Raw genomic sequence first — 23,647 nt, 5'->3', positions numbered from 1 at the left:
CCCGATGTCCTTCTGGACGAAGCCACCATGGTGGGGGCCAAGGCAGAGGCAGTTAGGGGCAGTCAGATGAGGGGTTAGGGGCGATCAGGCAGGCAGGCAGGCAGGCAGGGGAGCAGTTAGGAGCCAGTAGTCCCAGATTGCAAGAGGGTGCAGGCCAGGCTGAAGGGTATAAACATCCCCCTTGCGCACCCCTTCCCCTCCCCACGAAGTTCATGTGCCGGACCTCTAGTAAGTATAGATAACTAAATAAAATGGCCACAGTACGTTTACACAATTGAATACTACTCGGCTGTGAAAAAAAAGAAGAAGGGGGGGGAGGGGGAGGAGGAGGAGGAAGTTTTACCATTTGCAACATCATGGAGGGACCTGGAGAGCATTATGCTAAGTGAAATAAGCCAGTCAAAGAAAGACAAGTATCATATGATCTCACTTATATGTGGAATCTAACGAACTAGCAAAATAGAAACAGATTCATAGATACGAAGAACATGCTGGCAGCTTTCAAAGAGGAGGGGTTGGGGGCTGGGTAAAAAAGGTGAAGGGACTAAGCGAATGAAAACTGGGACGATGGGCTGAGACCGGTTTGGCTCAATGGATAGAGCGTCGGCTTGGAGACTAAAGGGACCCGGATTTGATTCCAGTCAAGGGCATTTACCTTGGTTGCGGGCATATCCCCAGTGGGGGGTGTGCAAGAGGCAGCTGATCGATGACTCTCTCTCATCGATGTTTCTAACTCTCTATCTCTCTCCCTTTCTCTGTACAAAATCAATAAAATATATTTTAAAAAAAAAAAAGAAAGAAAGAAAACTTGGACAATGGTATGGTTATTGCCAGAGAAGAGGGAATGAGAGGAGGCAGGATAAGCTAAAGGGGAATAATAGCGATGGAGGAGACTTGACTGAGGGAGGTGAACACACAATACAAGGTGCGGATGGTGTGTTACTGTATACCTGGAACCTATATAATTAGCCAGTGTCACCCCAACACATTTAATTTTGTAAAGAGCACCAGGGACTAAATCACTTCTCAGGGTGGCGGCAGCTCCATTTGTGTATGTGTGCTGCTGGATAGAGCACTTGAGGGTGTTTCTGTGCTGCTGATGATGCGGGAGATGGTTTTTAGGTGGACACTGGGTTTACTAGTTTTGTATTTGTGTGCAGATGAATGAAAACAATGCATGTTCCCATGACTTCAAGGATAGTGTTGTTTAGGATGATGACACAGTGGATCTGACTTCCGTGTTTTTAAGGAAAGTAGTACATGAACAGAGTTGGGAGTTAAATATGTGAGGTCACAGAGGTTGTGTAGGCATGATGAGATTGTTTCTAAAGCTCAGGCTCGGAATTCTCACACTGCGCAATGCCATAGCCTTCAAGTGCAGATCTCACTGAATCCTGAAAACTGCATACAGGATTAAACTCCCTGTAGGGAGTCTTGTGGGGATGGCAGTGTGAGTGGTGGGGTTTGCTGGGTGGATTTAAAGACCGCCTAACTCAGGCAAACAGACCAACTTCTGCTGGTGCACTCATGGTGAAAACACCCATAAGCAGATTGTGTAGCATTTAAAAATACAGAGGAAATAATGAAAAATGAATGATACAGCTTTCTCTTTCACCATTAGAATTTCCCCACAACCTGGACTGCTCTTTAGTTCCTTCCAGTCTTTGGGGTTGGAATGCCTCTGTATGAGTTAGGATTCCGACGTGTTCTCTTGGGTGGGGCAGAAGCCACCCTTCCCTCGAATGCTTCATGGACTGTAGTCCAGGCTCTGGAAAGCGAGTCTCTGCCCCATTTTAGTGACCTGTACGCTACTTCTTGTCGGTAACTGCTGTAACGGTGATGTGCTCTGAGCCCTAAAGTGAAGTTCACCATCGGAGGCAAGCTTTGTTTAAATTCCATTTCAACTTCCTGTCCTATCGCCTGAAAGGCGGCATAGGGGGGTCTTGAGAAGTAAAAGGAGCAGTTGTAGAAATGAAACAAACTTCTGGGGGAGGTGCTTTCTTCCTGAGTAAAACCCAGAATGAAACTGGAATCTCAGCGGTGTAATAGCTAAGATAACCGCTGTCAGACTAGCCTACGGCTCTTGACTTTGTTCCCTAGACATTTTGCGTGTCTTGACACTATAATATTATCTGCATTGGTGGCTGCCGGTATTCTATAATTACCTCGGCATAAAGGGCTCTGCATCTGGCACAGCTCCTTGTGAAAAGTTAATGTTTCACATTGTAGTTTAAAAGATTGCTATAAAGGTATTTCCGAGGCTGCTATCTCTCTACACATGAGCTATCTAGTAAAAAGTAGGTAAAAACAGAGCAAAGTGGTATAGCCCAAAATTGTTCTCCCCCTTCATTACTTTATTTTTTTAACATATTTTATTGTTTTTGTACAGAGAGGAAGGGAGAGAGATAGAGAGCTAGAAACATCGATGAGAGAGAGTCATCGATCCGCTGCCTCTTGCACACCCCCCACTGGGGATATGCCCGCAACCAAGGTACATGCCCTTGACCGGAATCGAACCCGGGTCCCTTCAGTCCCCAAGCCGACGCTCTATCCATTGAGCCAAACCGGTTTCAGCCCCCCTTCATTACTTTAATACAAAGTTTCTACTTGATTTTATAATAAAAAAACGCTCAGGTTCACCGCCATGGGTCGGCAGCAGGTCAACAGAGCTGCGAGGCCTGCCCCACCCTCCCCCCACTAGCTAGGGCTACATCATCCTGCCTCCATGTGTGGAGGGGTTCTGCCCCTCCCGGTGCCCAGGTTGGCCACGGGATGGGCAGGGGACAGCCCTCACCCACACCCGTTCCTGGGCGCACCTCCACCCACCCCCGCCCCCAGGCCTGGGGTGGATTCTCTGCCCCAAGACACAGACAGCACCTCCTCTTCCAGGTCCTGCTCCGGAGCCCAGCCCTGGGCCCTGGGCGGAGGGGAGGGTCGCTGAGGGGTGTGGGGCCGAGGGCGGGCTGGCAGTGCGGTCAGGCGCCAGAGCTCGGGCCTCTGCTCGCCGCCCGGTACTTGAACGTCCGTGTGTATTTATTGCCCTCCGTGTCGGCCACGCTGTCCACGGTCCTTTTTAGGCAAGGGTACGTTCGTTATCTTTCTGTTTTTCCGGAGAAATAAAGTCGGCCAAGTGAAAAAACAAAACAAAACAAAACAAAAAGACGCTCAGGTTCCCCACCTGCGTGGAACCTGTTACAAGCCACAAGCCCTCACGCTGGAACTTAGGCTTGGGTTCATGCTGTCTTATCTCCTGACCTGTTTGGTACATTCAGAAAGGGAGAACGTCTTTACTTGAGGTTGTATTTGCAGGGTTAAAAATTTCTTTTCTCACTGAAACCCACTTCATGACATTCATCCTTTGCACAGACCCACAAGACCTCGGTACTCAGGTTTCTGAAATAGTCCATTCCCCTTGGCGCGGGCATTAGTCATTATTGATAGACTAGAGGCCCAATGCATGAAATTCTGGCAAGAGTGGGCCTTCCTTTCCCCAGCTGCCGGCACCGTCTTCCCTCTGGCACCCGAGACCGGACTTCCCTCCCAGCCCCAGCTTTATCCAGAAGGATGTCCAATCTAATTAGCATGTTACACCTCTATTATTATGGACGAGGGGCTGGTGCATAAAAATCCATGCACTGGAGGGGGTGGTCCCTCAGCCCAGCCTGCCCCCTCTCATATTCCAGGAGCCCTCAGGGGTGGGAGGTGACCTGGCGATCAGGAGAAGGCAACGCCCCATCACATCTCTGCTGCTGTCACTGCCGGGGCAGTGCAAGCCTCCGCCAGCCCTGATTACCTGAGCCTTGGCCGGCCCTGGACAGCTGGGCAGCCGCCATCTGAGGCTTGCCTATGCCTCAGGCTAGCCCTGGGCAGCTGGGGGGTGAGGGGACTGGGGCACTCCAGAGGCAGGCAGCAGGGCTGAGGGGACTGGGCACCACCATCTTGTGGCTGTGGGTGTCATCGTCTTTGTGAGCTGGCAACCTCTTCAGGCAGTCAATTAGCATATTCCCTCCTTATTGGCTGTGGGCACTGCCATCTTTGAGGGTGGGGCAGTCAATTAGGATATTCCCTCATTGGCTGTGTGGGTGCTGCCATCTTTGTGATGGTGTGAGGGTCAGTTAGCATATTCCCTCTTTATTAGATGGATAATTGCTGGTATCTCTGGAAAAATTCTGGAAGGGGATGTTGGGCAGGGGTGGGACATTTGCCCTCAGTCTATAGGTTAGGATTTGCAAAACAGAGTGAAGTTGTTTATTTCACTCTCTTCTGGGGAAATTGCTATTGGATCAATGAGCCTTGGCTATGATCTCCTGTGGGCAGCGGGATAGTTGGGCTTTTGCAGATGAGAGCCACATGACAGAATATTCTTTCCCAGTCACACAAATAATTATCTCCATGGCAGGATAATCTCCACTGAAGTGCGAGCATCCAAGAGCACATGTTTGAGAAGATTAAATGTAAGTTAGTTAGAACAAGAGAGGTGCAGACATCATGGTGAAGTCCGAAAGCTCGAGCCATCGGTGCCTGTGTCCAGCACAGGGGCCATCCGTGACAGGCTCACCTTTCAGGTCATGGCTTTTAGGTCTTCATTCCTAAAACAGCCCTTTCAGCTTGTTGGAAACGGAACGTTCATGGTAACTTCAAGTGAAAAGATACACGTATGTAACTGAGGACTCTTTTAAACGCTTTCTTTAAACCTCTTCAGGCAAAGGACCGGAACTGCTTAATTTATTCAAGCAAATGCTTTCTAAGTTCCCAGCTCACAGTCGGTGCTCGGCCTGGCAGAGAGAAGACCCAGTCACGCGCCAGGTGAAAGCTGCCTGGGCGCTTTGGCCCACTTGGCAGGGAGCAGTGTCTCCTTCCTCCCGCCGCTTCTCTGGTTTCCAGCTTCCTTGCACGCGTGCAGTTCTTAGGTTGACCCTTTCAGCTCCGGCTCTGAGGGCCTCTGAGGTGACGCTTCTGACAGCTGATGGACTTAAGCAAAGGAGCTTTTGATTACAATAGCAGATTAACAGAACACAGCTTCTCACGACACCCTCTGACAGCTTTCACTACACATACAAGATGTTTTCTACAAGGAACCGGACTGTGGTAGTTCTCAGGCTAGACATGTGAGCAGGGAGCCAGCTTTCCCGGCGGAATATGGATCATTCCTTGGTGCTTCTAAAACACAAGCCAGTCTGGTCAACTAGAAACGTTGGCCTCCGAATTTGAGCCACTGTTGAATTCCAAGTGAAGTCTATGTAGTCTGGAGTGGAGACTGGTGTTTCAGAAAAAAGAAATGTGTTTATAGGTGTGTTGCCAAATATTCATTCCAATAAATTCGAGCACCTATTGTGGATCTTGTTTTAAAGGACCTGTATGGTGTGGTAGGAAAACCAACCTAACAACGACAGAACAGTTAGCAAATGTGAAGTCAGTACTAAGTGTCCGTGCTATCAAGGAGGTGTGCGGGCCAAGAGGAGCGTGGGAGGTCAGGCCTGAGCTGGCCGCAGAGGCGTGGGGTGAGAGGGGAGAATGACAAGTGCAGAAGGGCCTGTGTGCTTTGTTGAGTTAGCATATCATTCTGTAGGTGAGGGGGACCTGTTAAATATGACTTGCTCCGGGGTGTATGTGTGCGCGTGCGCGTATGTATATATGTGTGCGTGTGTGCGTGTGTGCGTGTGTGTGTGCGCGCGCGCGCGCGCGCGTGTGTGTGTGGCCCAGTGGCAGAGAGGTGGGGGAAGTAGCACTTTAAATTATTTCTGAGGACAAGCAGTAAAATGGCCGGCCTCAGCTGGAGCATTTTCGAGGATTAGAATTTACAGTTTGCCTTGATCTATGAAAATTTATTGCTTCATGTTCCACGCGGGTGAGTGGGCTGAAGGGTGCCCGCCTTATATGGTCACGCAGAGATCTGGGCTGCTGGTCCACTCGTGTCCTGTCTTGGTCACCGTGGCTTTATTTCATAGAGATATGCTGGATACAAAGGGCTGAAATACATGAGTCATCTTTAACAAAATAATAGATCCTTTTAATAAAAATTAATATTTTTCTTGAACATCAACTTACCAGACACTGAATAACTGCCCAAATAATAAGCGTAACTCGAATAAACCTATTTTTCTTATTCTCCGTAAGCGAAATATTTCCTGTTACGTACACCAAACAGATCAGTCCAAGACTAATGATGTGGCCATCGGCTGGTGAAATATTCCCTGATGGTATTAGTGGAGGGAGATGGTGCGCCTGCGAGTAAGGGAGGTGAATGCAACAGGATGATAGTAATCAGTCGTTAGCGAACGTTGTAGTTTGTTATTAATAATTATTTATAACCTAAATTATAAAAATTAAGTTACAAAATTTTTATTAAAACGTTTCTTACATACCGTTATATTGGCTGGGCCAAAAAAATATTCCTAGTGGACTCTGCTGGGACGTTCTAGTAGCCATGTTTCAATCCTCCCAGGGTGTGTGTTTACAGCCCACACGAGTCTGACATGCTGGGTCCACATAGTCTCAGACAACTTTTTTAATTCAGTCAAAAGAAGTTGTAAATGAAATGTTTTCCTTTCCCGGGTCTATAAAATGTGTGGCCTTGAAGAAGCAAGATTGGGAGGTTGACTTCTCTTCTGCAGAGTTGCGGTCAGCGCCCGGGAGGCTGGCCTGGTGGGGCGCTGGGGGGCCCCGGATGGTCCCTGAGCAGGGTGAGTCTGGCGGTGGCAGACGGGCTCCCTGGATATGATGGTCCCCAGGAGCCTGGGGGAAGTCTTTATTGTGTCGTTGCCAAGACAGCAGCCTAAGCCATCCATGGAGGTCAATCCTTGTTATCACAGAGGTGCGCAGAGCGATCCTCAATGAGGGGAGCCCCTGCCGCTCAGAGCTTGGTACCTCACTTTCATCACCAATGGTGTCAGGCCAGAGATGCTCAGGTGGTGACTTACTCATACTTTAAAGGGTTTTCCCGTTAAGCTGACTTAACTTCTGAAAAGTGAGTCATATTTGTGGTTTTAGTCCGAAAGCAGCGAGTTACTGTCTCTGCCTTGTCTGCGGCAGGCCTGCTGCCACTGCAGCGAGGCGGGGACGCAGCCGTGTCCCCTTTCACCGGTGGGCCCTGGACTGAGGCTGGTGGCCGCCCACTGTCAGCAAGCCTGGGCTGTGTGTGTGGCTCACTGAGCAGTCATGTGGCTACAGAGAGGGTCCTGTCCCAGCTGCAGTGCTGAGACTTACAATTTTCAACATACTGTGTTAAAACTAACTTCTAATTCTGCCTATTTTTATTTTTTATTTTAGGCCTAAAATTTGAAGCTCTTTTTATGAATCACTAGAGACCCACTGCATGAAATTTGTGGGAAGGGCCGAGAGTGGGGGTGTCCGTCAGCCCAGCCTGCGCCCTCACAATTTGGGACCCCTTGCTCCTAACTGCCTGCCTGCTCGCTGCTCCTTACCGCTTGGCTTGCTGCACCTTAGCGTGCCCCGGAGGCGGGAGAGGCTCCCACCACCGCCACTGCACTTGCCAGCTGTGAGCCCTCTCTGGCTGAGCGGCGCCCCCCTGTGGGAGCGCACTGACCACCAGGGGCAGCTCCTGTGCTGAGCGCCTGCCCACTGGTGGTAAGTGCACATCATAGTGGCTGGTCATTTCGCAGTAATGGTCGATTACTTTTTTTTGTTTTTTTGTTTTTTTTTAATATGTTTTTCGTTTTTTTTAAATATGTTTTATTGGTTTTTCACAGAGAGGAAGAGAGAGGGATAGAGAGTTAGAAACATGGATGAGAGAGAATCATCGACCAGCTGCCTCTTGCACACCCCCTAGTGGGGATGTGACCGCAACCAAGGTACATGCCCTTGACCGGAATCGAACCCGGGACCTTTCAGTCCGCAGACCGACGCTCTACCACTGAGCCAAACCGGTGCCGGCCGATTAGGTTTTTATTATATAGATTCTCCTAGCGAAGCCACTGGTGTTGCTACCCCAGATACCATCACTGGCGGGGCAGGAGAGCCGGAGCTGGGAATTTCGCGTGGTTCCGCAGCAAGGGGAGTCTGCCCTTGGCTTTTTGGCAGCTGCATCTGGTCTATGGTCCTGGTCAGAACTTCATCCTTGGCCTTTTCTTGCTGTCACTGAGAAGTGGTCCTTTGTTTCCAGTGGCCCTGGAGATGGAGGACCGATGGCCCAGTGGCTCATCCTTGTGGACCAGGTCCTGCCACCTGGGTGGACAGCCTCTCTGTCATCAAGCACATTTAGTGACTGTGAAGGGAGTAAGATGTCCCAAGGAGAGGGCTGCGGGGTCCCCTGTGCGTGGTGTGCCTCACTCAGGAGCCTGCTGGCTTCTCCTGCATCTGCAAACACCCGAGTGGGATGCTTTGTTAACGGGGTGAGCGGGGCCAGTTCAGACCAGCACACGTTCCCTGGAGCTCGTCCCTGGCAAACCCGGGGGCAGCTTGGAATGAATGCCACATGCAGGCTCCCGCCCTCGGCTCTCCCTTGCTAACGGGGGCAGCGGTGGCTGCTGTGTAGTCATGTTTTAATCCTCCCCAGGATGTGTGTATCTATTTTTAGAGAGGGAGGGAGGGAGGGGGAGAGAGAGAAACATCAATCAGTGGCCTCCCATACTTTCCCTAACCTTTTGGTGAATGGGGCACCCTCCAAACACCTGAGCCACCGCCAGGATGTGATGGCCATTTTAATGTGAATTTTCCTGCGGATTGGAGCGCAGCTCAAAAGGAGGCGTGTCAGGATAAACGTCTCCTTTTGTAACTTCAGAGTTTGGCTTTTGCTGTGTTTGGGGAGAGGCATGTGCAGTGCTGGCGGAGAAGCTGGGCTGGTCCCTCCTGAGGACTGATGGGTGCAGTGCCGGCAGCCAGGGCCCAGGAGGAATGGGATGATAGGAACCGGTTCCTGAGAAGGGAAAGGAAGGACCCTTAGGGCCCCCCTCCTTGTACCAGGCAGCTGGCACCATGGTGTTTCAGGCTTGGTCAGCCAGCCCAGCCCTGCCGCTTCTTGCCAGAACTGCCACCACCTGTTCCGTTGAGTATTTGGTAATGTCACCACGTAACCAGAATTGGTGTGTTGTTAAGACCCTGAGAAAGAGAAAACATGCTTAGAGTGCAGTACAGATCTATTGGGGGAAATCCAAATAAGTGGACCCACTCAGTGCAAACCCATGTGTTCAAGGGCCGCCCACAGGATAGCGTGCCGGAGCGGCGCCCAGTGTGGCGGCTCCTCTGTCCAGCCTGGGGAACACGTTGGGGTACGTGAACAGCCTTCACCGAGCTCTCAGTCTCACCCGGAAGCTGTCACCCAGCGCCCTCTGCGCGTAGCTGAGGGCACAGGGTCAGGAGCAGGCCTGACCAACCCTGCCCCTCCCGAGGGGGGGAGCTGGCAGCGGGAGCCGATGAGGATCTCCTGCAGGGGCGCCGTGCTGGATCAGGTTAGGTGGGTTGGACAGGGAAGCATCTCGGCATGGGAACCGAGGCCCATGTGTCACCGGAACCTTTGATTCCCCTGCTTCCAGGCATGTGCTGGGCATTCTGTGTCCAAGCAGGGCCTGCCCTCCGGGTGGGGAGGCGCCCGCTGCTGGAGCTGGGGGCCAGGGGCTGGGGGCAGGGGCCGGGCAGGGCTCCGGAGGGCAGGGCAGCCGAGCGGGAAGCCCGATGCCCCTCTGCAAAGCTGCGGCCAGGTCATGGTCCCCAGTCAGGGACACATTCGGGGAGCTTGCGAGGGAGCGTGTGCACTGTGATGTCAGCGTCCGCGGCCGTCTTCCCATTTTCCGCGATGCCCGAAGGGCCAGGGCACCGCGGCTTGGTGGCATAGGGTTTTCTCATGGTGCTTCTGAACCAGGCTTCGCTGTAGCCTTCTAATGGACAGCATGCCATGGCCGCTTGGTGGCGGCGGCTCTGGCAGAAGCGGGCGGGGCGGGGCTGGATGACCGATGTCTGATTTGCGAAGCCTGAAACACAGTGCTGCCAGCTGTCAGGTATAAAACTCCATTTTGGTTGAATTATCTGCTTATCTTTACATGTTATGTACCCAGTGGTACATTTTCATTTGTGAAATCAGTAGCTGTTATTAAACAACAACAAAGCTCCCTGGGGGGGAGCGGGGGGAGCTCAGGTTCTAGCCAACAGGAATCTCTGGCCAAATCTGGTCTTTCCATTTCATGGCTGTGGTGAGATCAGACCTGTTTCAGCCGAAGACGGCTCCTGTCATTGCACAGAGACTTCCGTGCGGCTCTGAGAGCGGAGGTTTCCCCTTGGGACCCTGAAGAGGACAGGAGCGCACGCAGGACAGAAAGCGCTCCAGAGCTCTGCTGCGGAGCCGCTGCAGGAGGCCTGAGGTTGCAGTTTGAAATTGGGAAGGTTTTGTGGCTCGTCTTTCCAAGCGCACCCTGGTGGTGACGGTGTGTGGGATTTGGCAGTTGACTCAAGTTTGGTATCACTGGTCCTGGTGTACAGATACGAGTTCCTGCTGAGCTGAAACCGGGGTCTGGGAAGGTGGTCTCAGTTTGGGAATCAGAATGCCCAGGTGTCGGACCTTCTCCGTCTCTGTCCTGTGAGCAGGTGAAGCGCCTGTGCTGGGCGGGGACTGCTGTGACAGCCTGACGTCTGGCCTGTGCAGAGGGAGTCTGTTGGCTTACGTAACTGATGTGGAGGCTTTGGTCTGACTTTAGGTTCAATTGGACTCTCGGTCTCTGTGTCACTTTGTGGTGTTTTATTCTTGGTTCTTCCGTAAGAAGGGGCTGTTTAACCCTTCGGAAGGCAATATTGTCCCTGATCAGATGACGGTAGCAGCTCCCACTTCCTGAGCTTTCGGTGCTGAATTCACGGGCTGGCTGGTCGCCTGCATATTCCTGACCCAGCCAGCGGAGCCGGCTTACGAAGCTTCGGTGAGCCTGAGTCACATGTCCATAAGGAGCCCCACCCTGCTCCTTGGCCAAGAGGGAGGGAGAGGGATCCTGTAGTGAAAGCTGGGTAATCACCCAAGGAAGAGCCGGGTGCTGGGAGGTGACGAGTCTGACTGCACACAGGAGTAGCTCTGCTCCAGTCTGAGGCGAGGAAGCCTGTACTAAGCCTCTGGCCTGAGGACAAGCTGGGCCAGCCTGTTCGCCATTGCTGGCCCCGCAGTTCCACATTGCATAAGCCCTGTGCTTCCCGGGAGGGTGATCCCCTCAGTTTCGGCTGGGTCAGTATAATAAGGGGCTAGCAGTCATTAGACCTTACGATGGGTGTCGGCATTTCTTTTTAGGGGACGCGGGAATAAGTTGGGGAAATTGAAACTTTATGATGTATAACCTCTTCCTGCCCATTGCCCGGCCCCATCATTTTCCAACGCTGTCTTGCAATCCTTGGAGTTACTGGATTTGCAGCCTTTTGACGGGATCTACATTGGAGCACATGGCTTCCTCACCTGTTGTCCATCTCCTTTGGCAGCTTGATACTTTTCCTGAAAGATAATATTTTATTGTGCTTTGGGTAAGGATTTTTTTTTAATATATATATTTTATTGATTTTTTACAGAGAGGAAGAGAGAGGGATAGAGAATTAAAAATATCGATGAGAGAGAATCATCAATCAGCTGCCACTTGCACACTCCCTACTGGGGATGTGCCTGCAACCAAGGTACATGCCCTTGACGGGAATCGAACCTGGGACCTTTCAGTCCATAGGCTGACGCTCTATCCAACTGAGCTAAACTGGTTTCGGTGGATTTTTTTTTTTTTTTTTTTTTTTTTTAAGAAATGTAATTGGGTAGCCAGTATTTCAAGATTATGTTGGGAGAAATACATACTACAATACACTAAGTGGCCAGATTACTATGATCTCGGAACTCATAATAATCTGGCCACTCAGTGTATATCTTATATAATAAAAAGCTAATATGCAAATTGTCCCTTCAACCAGGAGTTCGACCAGCAGGCAGGCCTGCCAGCCGCCCATGTCCCCTTCCCCTGGCCAGGCTGGCCAGACCCCACTGGTGCACTAAATACCCCACTGATATCCCTCAGCCTGGCCTGCACCTTCTCGCAATCTGGGACCACTGGCTCATAACCTCTCATGCCTGCCTGCCTGATCGCCCCTAACCGCCTCTGCCTGCCTACCTGAAGCCCCTAACTGATTACTCTGCCGGCCTGATCCCCCTAACCACTCTCCCCTGCCTGCTTGATTGCCCCTCTCTGCCTCTGCCTTGACCCGCCACTGTGGCTTTGTCCAGAATGATGTCCGGAAGGTCACCCAGAAGATGTCCGGTCTAATTAGCATATTACCCTTTGTTAGTAGAGACTAGTGACCCAGCGTGCAAAATCATGCAAGACCTGGGACCCCAGACCCTGCCACGCTGTGGGACCCAGAGTCAAGTCCCTGCCCACCCGCATGTGCCTCGCCCTGCATGCAGCCTCCTGGTGACCAGTCTTTGGTCATTACGGCGTTAGGGCCACTGGGTTTTATAATATAGATATATTTACCGAGTGACCAGATTATTATGCATTCAGAGATCATAACCTGGCCACTCAGTGTAGACTGCCATAATGAGTTGTCACTACTTTTTTAAAATTCATATTGAAATATATATATAATTTTTTTCATGATCCATTAGTTCCACTTGTAGGAACCCTCAGGAAATAATTATAAACGTTTCAGTTTATTAGCTGCATTTGCTGTTTATTATCCCAGTGTTTATAAGAGTCTGCTGTTTGTTGGAAGCAAGCTGACTGTCCAGCAGTGGGATTGAATTGACTAGTCGTGGTGTTCCCATTCCGTGGGAAACTCAGATGACTGAAATACGTTTGAACAGAGCCCGCCGCCATGTGCCCCTTGGCAGTGCAGCACCACGTTTTGACAGATCGACGTGTAGGCCATAAATAGCCTCTGGGCTACATGAAGTGGCTGGTACATCAGTAGTGACGCTATTGCTACCATTGAATGACTGCTTTTTAAATATATGTGTGTGTGTGTGTGTACGTTTGTGTACAGAGAGAGAGAGAGAGAGAGAGAGGGAGGGAGGGAGGGAGGGAGGGAGGGAGGGAGGGAGGGAGGGAGAGAGAGAGAGAGAGAGAGAGATGGAGGGAGGGAGGAAGGGAGAGGGAGAGGGAAAGAGAGAAACATCAATAATGAGAGAATCACTGATCTGCTGCCTCCTGCATGCCCCACACTGGGAATCAAGCCTGCAACCCAGGCATGTGCCCTGATCAGGAATCAGACCTCCTGGGTCAACATTCAACCATTGAGCCATGCCAGTCAGGCGAATTACTGTGTTGTTTTTAAAGCATTATATGAGGTGAGAATATCGATATAGAAAGGTGTCAATGGAAAAGTTTGCAAAATAGTATATACAGCCTTGGACGGGCGGCTTAATTGGTTGGAACCTCGTCCTATATAGCAAAAGGTGGCAGGTTCAGTTTCCAACCAGGGCACATTCCTGGGTGACAGGTTCAATCCCAGGTGGGGAAATGTGTGGGAGGCAGCTGGTGGATGTTTCTCTCTCACATCAGTGTTTCTCATTCTTTTTCTCTCTTCCTTAAAAAAAAAAAAAAAAAAAAAAATGTACTGTACAGCTCCAGTTTTGGTAAAAGTTCCATGTGCCTAAAGTGTGCATGCATGGGTCTCTGTGTGCCATCCATATGTGTTCGTGAAGGAGACTGCATGACAGACCCACAGTATGAATTGTGGCTGCTGGGATACCAGGGCACGTCCTTCTTCCCGCGTTGTTTCCTGAGCTGGATGGGCAGCTGGGGCGCATCGGGATGGGCAGCGGAGAAAAGCCTGTGGCCTCCCGCCTGGCCCGGGCCCGGGGGGCCGGAGGGGGGAGGGTGGAAGCAGTGTTCTGTTATGGTGCAGGTCGCTTCCTGTCCCTCTCCTCTCTGGCACAGTTGGCTTCCATCACCGCCCTCTGGGAAGAAACTGGCAAACACGGCCTTAATGGATTTTGACTTTTTTCTTAATGAACTAGCAAACGTTTAGGAGGTTGGCGAGTTACTCTGTGGCGAACCTGAGGCCTCTGCAGAGGAACTGTGGCTCTGGAAGCATGTCTGGACGCCAGCAACTCATGTACCCTCCAAGCCCTGTGGATGCAGGCACTTGTCATCTCTGCATGGGCTCCTTCCTCCTCTGACTCACTTCACAATTCCCTGTCTTGCCTTTCTTACTCGTTAAATGTTTGTCAGTCAGTTACCAACAGCTGCAATCCTGAGACAGTGGCAGGAAAGTGGACAGTGAGGTGGTCGGTGTGTGAGGCCTGACCGCCTCCATGTGCCAACTGGCAGCAGGAGCTTACACCTCCCCTCGGGCCTGGGCTGCCACTTGCAAGGTCAGGAGACAGCGCCCAGCTTCCAGCCAGAGACGCAGTGTAACGGGCCTGCTGTTGGCAGGCGGATGCGCGGATGCGCTGAGGGGCGCTGCACGGCCTGCCCAAGAGCAGAAACAGCTTCCTACTCCTCTCTGGTCCAGAGTATCCCCAGGGACTGCAGCCCAGGCTGCGAGCCTAGCAGTGCCAGCACCGGCCTGGACTAGACGGGCCGCTCACTGACCAGCCCCGGGACGGCAGCCAGGCTGATGGGGACGGGGCGGGGGGGGGGGGGGGGGGGGGCTAGAGGCTGATGTGCAGGGAGGAGGGGAGGAGGGAGCGGCTGCTGAGGCTGATCTTGGTCCAGCCAAGGCTGAGCGGCTCCCGCCTTCCACTCTGTAGCCCCAAGCCACAGCTGTGCCTGCACGTGGTTTCAGGTGGTTTTTACCTTTCTGCCTTCCCTTCCCCCCACCCCTTGTCCCTGCTCCATTCAACTCAGCTTTGCCACTTGGTGGAGGCAGGGGACAGGCACGCAAGAATGGGAGCTACCCACGCACCTGCTAGTGCCGTCCCCCACCCCGCCCCACAGAACTGGACTGGCTGCGAGAGGGCGCTGCTCCAGGGGGCGTGACTGCTGAGTGCTCCCTGTGAGTGGCACCTGTGAGCAGGCACGGGACAGGCTGCTGGCGGATGACCCCATGGAGGGCCAGCTGTCCATAACCCTTACCTGCTCACAGCCCCTTGCTGGCGTCCCCATGGCCAGACCAGGTTTGTCTGCCCCAGCGCTCACCTCTGGATTGTCCGCTCCTGTTCTTCCCTGGAAAGCTCCATGGCTGTGGTGTGCCTCCATTTCTCTTCCTGTGGAATGGGGTAGTGACTCCGCAGCGCTGCATGTGTGTGTGTGTGTGTGACATACTAGCATGTGCAGTGATGTTCCTTAGGGATGCTGTACTGAGGTCTCTGCTGCTGTGCCCACCGGCACTGCCCACTGGCCCTGCACACTGGCACTGCCCAGATGCAGCTGGAGACGGCCTGGGAAGGCAGTGCCATTAAAGTGTGAGTGAGTGGCGGGCAGTCCAGCTGGCCTGAGGGGAAGGGAGGGAACAGGAGCGGGCTGCCCCGCTGGACGGAGTGGCCAGGATGAGAAGATGGCAGGGCACAGCCTACACCTCGCTGTCCTTCTACTGGGGAGCCTGTCCCCCCGGCGTTCAGCCGTGCCTCTGAGCAGCAGCAGCACTGGGTTTGAGACTGTTTGTGAACAAGACCGAGTGACAGACGGTCGAGGCAGGGTGAGGTTCTGCTGGGCTGGGGAGCAGAGGCTGGGTGGAGCCCATGTCCAGGTGGGACAAGCCAGGGCTTCTGTTAGGCTGGCCATATACTACTCGGCTGGTGGGAGCTGCCCCTCCACATGCTTCGGGAGGGGCAGTGCGACAGGTCCCTTGGTCTGCCTTTCCTTGCAGTGAGGCCGATGACCCTCTTACAGGCTGAGGAGATTCAGGGTCAAAAAGTGATGGAGAGCTGGACTTTGGAGCTCTGAGCCATCTGGTGGGCTGACTCCATCCCCACCTCCGGGGCTAAGCCCCAGGCATCTGGCTGCTGCATCATGGGCAGGCTCGCTGGGAGAGGGCCGTGGGTAGGATGCCCGGTGAGCCCACTGGGCACAAACCACTGCTCCCTTTCCAGCGGCTGGCAGGCTGCGGAGAGTGCTGCTCTGGGGTTGCCGTGGTGACACTCGGGCCCATCTGCTGGGCTCTCCCTAGCACTGACCTGGGCACCAGTGTGGCCTGGTGGTAAGGGTCAGAGTTTCTCAAGCCACACCTACCAGGTTCAGTGCTTGTGGTCTTGGGTGGGCTTTAAGTGGGTCGTGGTGAGGATGAGAGAGTCTTAATGTCCATAAAGGCTTACCAGCACAGTGCCCGGCATGCGGTCCAGTGGTCAGTAATTGGTAACTATTGTCAGCCATTAGCCAGCAGCCAGCTGGCCCAGGGGAATTGCCAGCTTTAAACACCTAAAGGAGGCGCAGCTTGCAGGACGGGGGCTGGCACCGGGCAGCATGGGCAGGCCTGGGAGCAGCACTGTTTCCTAAGAAGGGAAGGCGCGCTGGGAAGGAGCGCAGTGAGCGGTTGGGGTGAGGTGTCCTCACCATCAGACCTGAATCCTTCTCGCCTCCCCCTCCCCTGGGAGGCTGTGTTCAGAGCCGGGACTGGAATGGAGGAAGGGATGTGAGCTGGCTTGTGCTGATAGATCATCTGGCTCAGTTGATCTTCCTCTTTCCTTTCTCATCTGTTCAGCATGTTAAAGCCTTCAGGTTTCAGCTGGGTCTGCTGTGTCAGATCATCTCAAATGCTCTTAACGTGGAGCTGGTGGGGGGGGGGGGGTCAGAGGCCTCCTGTTTTGCCCCTCCTACCTGAAGATCTGGGCACCAGGTTTAATAGGAAGCTGTGTAGTGAGGCGTCTGCTTGGTGGCGTGGGGTGTGGACGGGATAAGTGGGTCACATGGAGGCCAGGAAACCTCTCAGCCTCTCGGTACTTGGGTCTTCCTGCGCAGGCGTGAGCAGCCTGGTGAGTCAGTGCTCCGGGAACTGGGAGCTGGCAGGCAGTGAGCAAGCGAGGGGAAGTGTGGGCCTTTGTTTCTGTCCGAGCTTTAGCCTTCAGGAGCAATCTGGAGATCAGACTCCTCCTGGCGTAGTCCTGCTTGTTTTGAGATATTCAGCTTGAACAGTTGCTTCTCTTGAATGTAGGTCTTACCTTTTAAAAGGTTAGTAGTCTGGGCTTGTGTCTTAGTAGCTATGCTACTCTTAAAGCCGGGTCTGTCGTTCCCCACAGTAAGCCCTTATCGTGCGTTCCAGTGGTTTGGAAGCGGGGAAACTGGGAGGTTTTGAAGGGCGTGTGTAGACATGTCTCTGTTCCTGTTCTCTGTTCTCGGAGGGCGGGAATGGGCCACGCCCTGACACGGAGTCCCAGGAACTGCAGGAATGGCTCTGGCCTCCATTTTAAACCTGCACATCCTGATGCCCTTAGGATTCCTGTTGAAGGTGACTGAGTTATCCCACACTGTTTGCAGGAAGCTACAGTTCTGTGTACGGCTCACAGCTCCATGCCTGCTGCATTCTCCTGAGAGTTGGAATGTGGAGCCTGGAGGTCCATGAAAGCTCCCTAGTGCTGGAGGCAGGGCCTTGGCCTGGCTGGCCAGCCTCCCCATTATACTCTGGCTCACGGCTGTTGTAGCAGGGGTAACCTTTTCTGAGTACAGATGCTCCTGCACTGACCATGGGTATGTCCCGATAAACTCTCTGCACACTGAAAATAGCGTGTCTAAATGCATTTAATTCACCTACCCTACCGAGTATCGTAGCTTAGCCCGGCCTGCCTTGAACGTGCTCGGAATACTTCCAGTAGTCCACAGAATCATCTAACACAAGCCTGTTTTATAACAAAGTGTTGTCTCATGTCATTTGTTATACATATTGCTTTGCACCATCGTAAGTCAGTGACCTGTACTACAATAAATTGTAGATGGATTTTCTACTTCTAGAGGACTAGTTAAAAGTAGGAGTCCTGAGTAGACAAGGTCTTCAGAGAAATCACCTCAGTCCTGGCCTAGAAATTTCTAGCAATTCTTTAAAAACACCTTTTTAATTATCGGGGGCCAAGGCAGAAGCCCTCAGCCGTAGCTGTAGTGGTGGCGGCAGTGGGCAGTGACCGGGACCAAGGCCCTTGCATAAATTTTGTGCATCAGGCCTCTAGTCTACACTAATAAAAGAGAAATATGCAAATTGACCATACCTCCACAATGCCCACCAGCCAATCAGGAGTGAGCATGCAAATTAACCCAACCGAGGTAGCAGGTTAATTTGCATATGCAGGTGTAGATTGAAGACTGAAGGCTTCGGCCCCGAGCAAAGACTTAAGACTGAAGAGGCTTGGCTTCTCCACTATGGCCGGAGCAGAGAAGACAAGCCTCGTTGAGCAAAGGCCTGGCCTGGGTTCCAGTTGCCAGAGGAAAACCGGTGCTGGCAGCCAGGGGAAGGAAGGCCTATTCTTGCATGAATCTTTGTGCAATGGGCATCCGGTATAGGTAATAAACCGCCATGGTGAGTTTGTTATGTTTCCATGCAGACTTCTCTCTTTCATGTAGCAACTATCCTCCCATTTAGAGATTGGATATGGGTAAATCTGCCCTCCTTTAAGGTGGTGACATCCTCTTGGAGGCCCGAGCCTGCAGCCTACCAGCATCCAAAGTTAGTGAACGTGTCTCCACTCTCCCTCCACACCACCTGGCGGAGGACCGGGGCGGGGCCTGGGACCTGGAGTGGACTAAGGCGCGAGGAAGGGCGTTTCACGAGCTCCGCGGGAGTCCCGGGAAGAACGCTGAGAAGACCAAACACACAGTTTACTTTGCTGTTTGGCTAGGACTCTGCCTACAGTCTTAACTGTGTGCACCTTTCCCCTCGCCTGTAGGCCGCGGCCGCCCCTTCTCCCTGCTTGAAACGGAAACCTGAGGGTTTTGGCGGTAGAGACCAGAGATGGACGTTTCATGTGCCCCTGCGGGCTTCCCTTGGGTCCAAATAACTCTCTTAAATGATGGCCAGTGGGCAAGAAGCATTTCCTTTGGAATATTTCTGGCAAACTAGATTTCCTGCACGCATTCTGCACATGAAGCACCTCTTGGTAAATTGTGTTGCTAGAAGAATGTCAGGAATTTTCTTTATTGGTTCTCCATATGTGCTCTAGCCACTGCATTTCCAAGGTGAAGGTATAGAGCTGGCTTACAAGGGAGGTGGTGATGAACTTGGAGTCTCTCTCCTGGTTCGTGGTGGCTCGTGTATGGTCCGGTCCTTGGAGAGAGCTTGCATGTCCTGTCTCTATCCAGTGGTGAGTGCTCTCTCATTTCTTCCCAGGTTGGCTGGTTCCTCTGGCTGATGGCATGTTGAGATTCAAGGGCCGGTGGCAGCGAGGGCTTCTGATCCAGAGGGGACCACTCTAGAGGCCAGGCCACCAGTACCATGGGCCAGTGTGTCACCAAGTGCAAGAATCCCTCATCGACCCTGGGCAGCAAGAATGGAGACCGTGACCCCAGCAGCAAGTCACACAGCAGGCGGGGTGCAGGCCACCGCGAGGAGCAGCCGCCGGCCTGTGGCAAGCCAGGAGGGGATATCCTCGTCAATGGGACCAAGAAGGCAGAGGCTGCCACGGAGGCCTGCCAGCTGCCCACGTCCTCGGGAGATGCTGGGAGGGAGCCCAAGTCCTGTGCCGAGGAGTCTTCCTTGCAGAGGTTGGAGGAACTGTTCAGGCGCTACAAGGATGAGCGGGAGGATGCAATTTTGGAGGAAGGCATGGAGCGCTTTTGCAATGACCTCTGTGTTGACCCCACGGAGTTTCGAGTGCTGCTCTTGGCTTGGAAGTTCCAGGCTGCTACCATGTGCAAATTCACCAGGTGAGTCCCCATCCTGTTCCAGGTGAGCAGAGGAGGGAGCGCACCTGGCAGTGGTTTGTCCGGGCAGAGCGGGACTGGCTTCCTGGAGTTGGGTCTTCCTCTCTCTGTCAGAGCTCTCTAGGCTGTCCAGCCTTGGTGACTGGGCACTGACCCTCCCTGACTGAAGCTCAGCAGGGCGTGATCCGTGCTGAGCCCTGCTGCCACATCACAGCCCAGCCTCACTGCTGCTGCAGACCCTCCACTCCCTCCGTCATCCGCTCCCCTCCTCCCTCTCTACTGCCCTGCACCGGGCGTGCCGGCCGGGGAGTGCCCTGGGATGTGCCTGTCACTGCATGAGGCAGGTAGCCCCTCCGCCCCCTCCACCAGGGCCTCGCTGGCCGGGGAGCAAGTCGGCACTTCATGGAGGGTGTTTGGAGGGGAGGGCGTGACAGGGTTACCCCAAGGTGTGGTTTGCGAAGTGCTGGGGTGGATACGAATAGGCTTTGAGAACTCCCGTAACTTCTAACCCTGGGGTAGATTGCCCAGCAGACCTCAGAGGCCTTTCCTCTAGTGGTGCAACAGCCTCTGGGATGGTGATCAGTGTGGACCAGATTGTGAGCTGAAGGTGTTACACGGAAGTTCAGAATACACACACGATTTTTGTTTCTTAATAAGAGGGAATTTTGATCACTGGTGGGAGTTACCCAGGTTCATCCAGAATCTTTGGTCCCTTGGCAGTCACCAAGAATATTCCAGAAACAGCCCACAGAACATCAGAGAGCAGGAAGGGCCCCTCGGAGGAGGGAAGCACAGCCCCTGTTGCAGAAAGGGGAGCAGGGCACGGAGCTGGCGTCGGGCTGTGGGAAGATGAAGAGATGAATGGACAGGCAGGCGCTTTAGAAGCGGTGACATAGTAACCTGTCCTCACTCCACCTGGAAGAGTGACGTGGTGGTCTCAGCACTTCCGAGGTGGGCGAGTCCAGTTCCCACAGCCCCCGGCTGCATGGCGCGCTCTCCACGCCATTGCCTCACAGGAACTGATTCCCGTTACGGTGACTAATTGTGCCCCTACTTCCTGTTGCAGGAAGGAGTTTTTTGATGGCTGCAAAGCAATAAGTGCAGACAGCATCGATGGGATCTGTGCGCGGTTCCCCAGCCTCTTGACCGAAGCCAAACAAGAGGACAAGTTCAAGGACCTGTACCGGTTTACATTTCAGTTTGGCCTAGACTCTGAAGAAGGGCAGCGGTCACTGCATCGGGAAATAGCCATTGCCCTGTGGAAGCTAGTCTTTACCCAGAACAACCCGCCCGTGTTGGACCAGTGGCTACACTTCCTGACAGAGAACCCTTCGGGGGTCAAGGGCATCTCCCGGGACACTTGGAATATGTTCCTAAACTTCACTCAGGTGATCGGCCCCGACCTCAGCAACTACAGCGAAGACGAAGCCTGGCCCAGCCTCTTCGACACCTTCGTGGAGTGGGAGATGGAGCGGAGGAAGCGGGAGGGCGCGGGGGGCGGCGCACGCAGCTCAGGGCCCGGGGGCTCGTGTCCCCAGGAGCAGACTTAGTGCTCCGGCCCCGGAGCCCACCGAGGAACGGACCTTTCTGGAAATTACCGAAGATCCGGATATTTTCTACTTTACACCTTTCTCTGCCTTGTATCTGAAAGGGCTCTAAAATGCTGTATCATGTTTTAGGCACTTTCTTCACTTTTTGGTTATTTTGGTTATTTCCTTTTTTGGGGGGTCCCCCAAAACATTTGAACCTGGCTACATGTTATGTATCTTTTTTTTAAGCATTCAGATAGAGTAAGCCTGCCATTTCTTGCACAAATAGATGTTTGTGGGGGGAGGGCGTCAGCGGGACCAGCGGTCCACTTAGCTGACATTAGACACCAGTGCAGGTCTGTGCCTCCACGGGGCAGGTCTGTGCTGTGTGCGGTGCTGTTTACATGTTGAATTGCGGTTGTGATAATTTTTAAAGATTTACCCGGAGTTGACTAGCAGTGTTAACTGTTACCCACGTTGCATTAGTTCCTTGTGAGTTAAAGCCCTTGGAGAGCCAGGGCCGCCAAACGTGTCCTCTGGTGACAGCCCACCCCGCCCCGCTAGCTGGCCCGCACCTGCTCCCCGCACGTCCCTCTGACCATTGCATTGCGTTTCATGCCGATGCCCGCCGCCCGCCGCACGCGGTCTGCCAGGCAAGTGAGCGGAGTCTGGAGCCACCCGCAGCCAGAGCTCCGAGGGCAGAGAAAGCAGCGCTACCTCAGTTTGGCTGGAAGCAGTCTTTGACAGGTGTTTCTCTTTTATGAAATTTTCTGTATTTTCATGCTGTAAGTGGAAATGCTTTTTTTTTTTCTTTTTTCATTTACCTTGGAGCCAAAGTTTCTGTTCCTGGTGGTCGGAAACTGCCTGCCAGCCACCGGGCCCGAAGGAAAACTGTGGTATGGAGCTCTGCTTAAATACTTCCTTAGAAAACGTGGATACATGAGCTTGCTTGTCTGGCAAGTGCAGCAGCCTGGCTGGCCCAAACGCTGCCAGCGTAGCGCGTCTTTACTAGCGAGCGTGTGCCCTTCCTTCTTGCTGCGCCGTGTCGTCCCTCACCCCGGGCATTATTTATTGTCTGTGATGTCAGGCCATCGGGGTGATGTGATGGCTGTTTAGGTTTACATTGCCCTCTTCTCCTTCCCCTCCCCACATATGTATATGTACATATATAGGATATGTATATATCTTACCTATCTAAATATATATGTACACATATATGTATCTATATTCCCCTTTGCCTGCTAAAACTGGCCCGAGAGGAGGGAGAGGAGGGCCGGGAAGCGAAGGGATGGAGCTTCTGAATCTGAGTGCAGACCATTTCACTAACGAGAAGATGACTTTCTCAGCTCTTTCCTCACAATAGGGAGCCCAGTCCCCAGACTCCTGCGCCCACTCCCCAAGGCCAGCTGGGGACACTGCCCAGGAGCTGGCTGTCCTACCTCGCTCAGTGAGGGCTGTCCTTTCCCCTGGACCCCGTCCTCCGAGCCTGTGCTGGAAGGGGGGCGGAGGGGCTTGGGGCCAGGTGGAAAGGGAGTCTTTTAAATAAACGTATGAAACACTTATATTTTTGAGGTGACGAGTTTGTCCGTGGGGCGTTGGCGTGTTCGCCCTGGCTGCAGGTGTCAGGTCCTAGGACCTTGGCTCGCCTTAGGGAGTCAGATCCCGTCTTGACAGACGGTGTCTGAGGAGTTTCTGCCCTTGATGTGTTCCTGAAGTTGACATTGACAGGGAATGTCACTGGAGTTGGATGTTCATGCTTCCAGCGGTGGATGGGGAACTAGAAAGTCAGCACAGCCGTCAGCAATGCTGCTGGGACGCTGGGAGGGTGGGTGTCTGCCTCATTCAGCCTGACACCAGGTCCTGTATATTTTCTGGGGACCCCAGCTGGTTCTGTGGGTTCAGTTGTAGTCAGCATGCCCAAACTGAGTTCTTAGACCACCTTCTCACCCAACTGTCTGCAACCTCCTGGTTTTCTCAGTTCCGATTGGGGTGGGGAGGGGGTAAGTGGGAGGCAGGTGCCCCTAGCCCAGGCACAAGGGAGGAGGCCCAGGTCTGAGGGCCCTGAGGCTGCCCCTCCCCAGCCTACAGGAAGGCATCCCTTCCTAAGGTGGACTAGAGTGAGGGGTTTTGTTTTTAATTGTTCATCTTTCCTGGGCACACACAAGAACTATTTTTAGAAGTTCTCAATTATATTTCAATGATAATTATTACAAAAATGCAAATGAGGACCAGAAAAGGGCACAGTCAGGGCGGGACTTCAGGTTCCTCCGAGAGGGCCCCCTGGCTGCAGTTGTGTGGGGCTCGGCGGGCGCCGGGCCTGTGCCCACGGGAAGCGGGCTCGCTGCAGAGGGGCCCACGGTGGCGTGCAGGGCTTCGTGACGCTCTGGGAAGTGGAACACCCCTTTCCCTTTCCCTGGAAATGGGTTTGCG

The 23,647-nt window shown here is 53.1% G+C and overlaps 1 protein-coding gene across 1 annotated transcript in view; it reads left to right on the top strand.

Annotated features, from left to right (window-relative positions):
• The window catches only part of DCUN1D3 (defective in cullin neddylation 1 domain containing 3), a 32,196-nt gene extending 9,417 nt beyond the window's left edge, over positions 1-22,779 (top strand). Inside the window, exons 2-3 of the mRNA XM_036460116.2 lie at positions 19,156-19,691; positions 20,755-22,779. Of these exons, the coding sequence (XP_036316009.1) occupies positions 19,261-19,691; positions 20,755-21,238 (915 nt within the window). The 5' untranslated portion in view covers positions 19,156-19,260 and the 3' untranslated portion in view covers positions 21,239-22,779. The remainder of the gene's footprint in view (positions 1-19,155; positions 19,692-20,754) is intronic.
• Positions 22,780-23,647: the final 868 nt, after the last annotated feature.

This window comes from Pipistrellus kuhlii, unplaced genomic scaffold (genome assembly GCF_014108245.1).
Source record: "Pipistrellus kuhlii isolate mPipKuh1 unplaced genomic scaffold, mPipKuh1.p scaffold_m20_p_31, whole genome shotgun sequence".
Taxonomy (NCBI): domain Eukaryota; kingdom Metazoa; phylum Chordata; class Mammalia; order Chiroptera; family Vespertilionidae; genus Pipistrellus; species Pipistrellus kuhlii.
The sequence above is the reverse complement of the archived record's forward strand: the minus strand, read 5'-3'. Positions and strand labels throughout refer to the sequence as shown.